The sequence below is a fragment of the Musca domestica genome, unplaced genomic scaffold (genome assembly GCF_030504385.1).
Source record: "Musca domestica strain aabys unplaced genomic scaffold, Musca_domestica.polishedcontigs.V.1.1 38, whole genome shotgun sequence".
Lineage (NCBI taxonomy): Eukaryota > Metazoa > Arthropoda > Insecta > Diptera > Muscidae > Musca > Musca domestica.
Window position 1 is genome coordinate 2,741,014 of NW_026712324.1, and position 5,653 is coordinate 2,746,666.

Genomic DNA, 5,653 nt, shown 5'->3' on the forward strand with positions numbered 1-5,653 from the left:
GCACTCAGCACGTGTCACCCAAGAATTGTTACAAAATGAGGTTCCTCGCTTCATTTCCAGCGCACAGTGGCCACCAAAATCTCCGGATAGCAATCCGATTGACTATTGTGTCTGGCGTATTTTGGAGAGTTAGGTTGGCACTAAAAAATACCAAAGTGTCGATCACCTCAAACAAGCACTTTGTGGGAATGGACCAAAATAACGCAGAGCAATATTCGGGCAGCGTGTGACGGTTTCGTAGGCAGTTTGAAGGCCATAATTCGTGCCAAAGGTGACCAATTCGAACAAATCTAAACTTATTCTAAAATTTGATGCTATTTCTGACATTTTTTGGTTTCATTCAATAAAAATGTAATAAAAATGTTTAAAAAAATGTAAAAATTATGGCGTTTGACTTTGTTGCAGTTTTTTCATCTCACCCTGAATAAATATTCACCCAACAAATAAGTTAAAATTTTTTGTTACATTTTTTCAATTATTGTCATATTTTTTTATCACATGCGATATTTTCAATTTGACTTACAATTTTCAATTTTATGTTTTCAAAAATTTTTCTAAACCCTGCAACACTATGTTTTGAGGGTATTATATACAGGTCACAATTATCGTCTGATCCTAACGAAATTTGGCGTAGGGGTGGGGTTTAGATTCAGAATTAAAGCCTATTGTTTTTGAAGATATACATTTGGACAAAAAAATTAAAATTTTCCTGATTTTGCAGACGTTATACAGGTCACAATTAAAAATCAATCGACACGGAATTTTGCATGAGGAGAGGCTAAGTACAGGGCAGATATCGAGCATTTTGAATGATCATTGGATTATATTTAATTGTAAAATGGACCACAATTTTGCTGTGAAATTTTTGAACGTTTTGAATACCTGGCAACATGACGTAGTGAGTTAATATTGGGCAAAATCCTAAGGATAACACCTGGACGGGGCCCTATGATATTTTTTCAAAAACGAAATCTTCCAAAATGGATTTGGATATAAGGAGGCTTCTACCATATTTTAGTATTTAGGGCATCACATGGTCGGCCCCGTACGACTATAGCCTTTACTTACTAGTTTTTATATAATTTTTTCCCAATTTTCTAAAATAGTTTAAAATTACATATTTCAAACACAAACAAATTTCGATATAATTTTATGAATTTTGAAATTGACATATAAAAACCTTATGAATTTTTGTATCACAATTCCAATATTAATATGCCTTCGGTGCAACGGTAATAACCCACTTTTTCTCTTAAACACCGACAATAATCAATTCAATTAGTAAGCCATACCTTCAATTAAAATGTTTCAAACCACTGTCTTGGCTAACTGATTGACCATTGACAACAACAAACAATCACAAGAAGTGATGCCAATAAAATATTCCTCAAAAAAAGCCAAAATTAAAACAATACGGACACTGACACACGCACTCAACACTTACAGCCAAACAGACCAACAGATGGACAGACATCAACATAAGGCAACAATAACTAACACCAACAATTTAAACAAACCAATAATCTTCGGGCCAAGTAGCAACATTACCATGTTTGCCGTGTGTTTTTTGTTGTTGTTGTTGCTGCTGGTTGGGTTGTTAACAGCCGAGGTGTTGGTGTAGTCTGTGTTGTTGGTGGTTTTTTTTTCGATTTTTTGGTTTTTGTTGTGTGTGGCTGACTGGCTGACTGGCTGGCTGGCTAGCTGTCCAAACGTCAATGGACGCAATCAATTTCTATAAAAAGCATCTTTAGTTAGGGAATCCGGTTTAATCAGTTAACTAAGCTTAAACGAACGACAACCTAGAAAAAGTTAAGAAACCAAAAAAAAAAAAAAAAAAAAAACAATTCAGATCGTGAAAAATAGAAACGGCTCGGAAGGTTTTGCATGACTGAAAAAAAAATTGTTCTCACATTTTAGTTTCGAATTAAGAATTAAGAACATCGAAAAACAAAGTGATTTGGAACAGAAAAAAATTAAAAAAAAAAAAAATAAAACATAAAATAAAATTGAAAAATATAAAAAAAAAACAAATTGTTATCGAAAATATTGAAATTCGAAAAATTTTATTAAAAGTGAGAAAGAATTTTTTTTTTGGCAAACTGAAATATCTGAATCAGAAAAGAAATACAAAATGTGGAAATATGTGAGTGCCTTGAATTTCAAATGAAAACATCCGAAATCCAAAAAGGAAATTACAAAATCAATAAAATTCAATTTCTGTTTGCTTCTAGTGTTTGTTAGTGTGTGTTGTAACGGTTTGTGGTGTTCACTCGTACGCTCCAAATCCGGAGGGCTATTATCATTATCCCGCGCCACCAAAAACGCAACAATTCATACAACCCCAACCCAAGCCCCTGCAATATGCCCAAACGTATCAAAATCAATACCAGCGATCGTATCAAACCCAACAATCTCAAGTTCAACCGCTGTTTTTCCCGCAAGCCAACCAACAACAGCAGCAACAACAGGGTGCCTACAGTTATTTTAACTCAGCAGCAGCATCATCGCCGTCGTCGTCTTCAAAGTCATTGGCATTCCCCAGCTCGGTTATTAGTCAACAATTTACCTCACCTGCCCTAGATAATGCCGCATTCAATATGGCCTTAACCAGTCAAGGCTATACAACCGGTGCAACATCCGCTGCCCTCAAAAAGGCCCCCAGTGCATTGGGCAGCAGCAGCAGCACAGCCTTGCTAGAGGCCACACCATCCTCATCGGGAAAATCCCTGAATGTAAAACTACCGCTGCCATTCAACATCACCCCCCTGAACATAGCCCCACTGCCATTGCAGGCTGGTGCCCCCTATGCCAAGTTGCCCAATGCCGTGACATCCTATGGCACCACATATCCCCAGAGGAGAAGGCGTTGAATTGTCCAATGCTGTCCGAAAACTACTAGGCTTAATTTTTTCTCCCTTAGCATAGATTCTTGTCGCCTATCGTACGCAACCCCCCTCTTCCCCACCTTTAATTAGTTAAACTAAATGAGATTGATTATGTTAAGAGCCCAAAAAAAGAAAAAGAAACAAAAAAAAAATTAAAACAAACAACAACAAAGAATTAAAATAAAATACAATCCGAATAATTTAAATTTAAAACAAAAATCGCAAAGAATGAATATTTATAAATCACCAGACAATGTCCATATGCGAGAGGAAGTGAGAGGGAGATAAGGCTTGGCCCAAACCATGCGGAAGTTGGTAACTTTGGTTGTCTGTTTTGATAAACTCAAGAAAAAAAAGAACAAACTATATAAATACGGTGACATTAATAATCAGATCATTTACGTCTTGACAAATGGAATACGGAACTTTTTTTTGTGGTTTAAAGGCATTTTTTCGAAAAGACATCATGGAGGTCGTCTCTAATGTGAGGCGACGATGCGAGGTGACAAATAACCAATAGTGTCTGAGAATCAAGAAAAAAGAAGTTTAAATGGAAAAACCGGCCTGAATAAGACGTAGATATACAACTGGGCCCAAATAAGCAAAAAATACTTCCGCCACCAAAGGGGATTTCAAGAGGCCTCCAGTAGCAAAAGGTTCTGGCATCTCAGGAACATTCCACTCCAACAAAGAAAAATTCTAACCTAATCGATTTCTCCATCAAGTTTTGAACAAAAATTACATAGAAAATCTCTTCTCAAAATATTACTCTTTGGATAGCAACATGCAAATCCCGGTCTTTAGTTGGGTCGTGACGAACTTTTTATACTCCCCACCATGTGAAAACTTAATTTATGGCGAAAAATTTGCCGTTAAAATTCCTTATTACCGGTTACAATCCCATTAATGGGGGCCATTCAAAAGCTTGGATTATACGATATTACAAAACATCAAATGACAATCACTCCGGTTGAGAGATTTTTGCAGGACCACAAACAAAAACACCTTAAATCGGTCGTTAACGGGCGTTATGTAAAAAAGAAGACTGATATTGAACTAGTCGAATTTCCCTTTCAGTTACTTCTTTGAATATATCCTTGAAATTACGAATATCACGATGTACACTGTAGAAAGGGATTATACCTTCTTAGAACCTGAATCACAACATATACAACCAGTTATGTTGGAAAATATGTCCAAAACAGTGCTCGCCAACACACCGCCCATGGGGGAATTCATCACATCTTACACACAGTTATAGCTTTGAGTATAAAACTCACTATCGATCAGTAAACTCCACCAGAACTGCCAGCTTGTTTACCAACAACAAATTTGTGTTGCAAACCGACCGGGAGGTCCGGTCGCTTAATTTCATGATTTTCAATATCCCAAAGAATTAGAACACACTATGAGAGAGGTAGAGTTACTCTCCCGTTGGCACAATGCCAGATAGTGGACCAATATTGATATATTGCAAAGAGAGAGAAAGAGAGAGAGAGAGAGATTCAACATATCGCTAATTTACTCATAGAGAGTCATATCTCAAAAAAGTAGATTTTGCTTTGCGTTAAAAAGGAAATATCTCGCAAACTATTTTATCTACTGGGCTTACATCTTCACAGATATTTAAAGGGTATTAACATTCAAAATCTAGCATAATTTAAGGGCTTATACAGGTAAAAAATGGGTTGATACTACAGGGTGAGATAAAAAACTGCAACAAAGTCAAACGCCATAAATTGTACATTATTTTTTTTTTAATTTTATCGAATGAAAGAAAAAAATATCGGATACAGCATCAAAATTCCGAATAAGTTTAGATTTGTTCGAATTGGTAACCTTTGGTAGGAATTATGGCCTTTAAACGGCCAATGAAACCGTCATACGCTGTCGAATGTTCGGTATTTTGGCCCATTCCCGGTGATCGACACTTTGGTATTTTTTAGTGCCAACCTTGCTTTCCAAAATACTTCAGTCACAATAGTCCAACGGTTTGGTATCCGGAGATTTCGGCTGGTTATTGTGTGTTGGAATTGAAGCGAGGCACCTTGTTTTGTAACCCTTCTTGGGTGGAGCGTCCTATTGGAATGTTCCAGGTCTGCGGCCAAAATGTTTGCATGCCCAAGGCTTTAGTACACTCTCCAGAATATTTTCGCGATAATATTCGGTATTTATTCTGATGCCACGGTCGATTAATACGAGCGGAGAGCAACCATCGGCTGTTATGGCGGCCCACGGCCCACACCATCACCATGGCCGGCGCTTGAGTTCTGGTGGCCAACCGAAGGTGCACATTTTCAGCTGACCTCTTTGGCAAGTAAACGCGATCTTTTTGTTTGTTTACAAACTGTTGGACAACGAATGTTTTCTCATCGAAAAAACCAAATTCGGCAGTTCACCACTTTCGGCCATGCGAAGCAACTCTTTAGCTCTTTTCAGCCTATTTTCCGTCCGTCCGTCTGTCCATGTATTCTTGTGAACAAAACGCAGGTCGCATTTATTATCCGATTGAGATCAAATTTTGCACAAATCATTTGTTTGGCCCAAGGACGAACCTTATTAAAATTGGAGATAATCGGTAAAAATTTAGATATAGCTCCCTCGTCCGATTTGCCTTTTATTGTGCACCATACGTGTAATATCAGCCCGAACAGTGTGGAATTTTGCACATACAACCAAATCAGGCCTTAAAATAAGTATGCCAAATTTGATCGAAATCGGTTCAGATATAGCTATAGCTCCCAAATATATTGTTCATCCGATTTGTT

General features: G+C 37.3%; 1 protein-coding gene across 1 annotated transcript; it reads left to right on the forward strand.

The window, feature by feature from the left end:
* The first annotated feature begins 1,777 nt into the window (after positions 1-1,777).
* LOC101891595 (uncharacterized) lies at positions 1,778-3,139 on the forward strand. Its single transcript, XM_005185826.4, has 2 exons — positions 1,778-2,143; positions 2,232-3,139. The coding sequence occupies exons 1-2, from the start codon at positions 2,132-2,134 to the stop codon at positions 2,868-2,870; spliced, it is 651 nt and encodes a 216-aa protein (XP_005185883.1). The 5' UTR covers positions 1,778-2,131; the 3' UTR covers positions 2,871-3,139.
* The last annotated feature ends 2,514 nt before the right edge of the window (positions 3,140-5,653 follow it).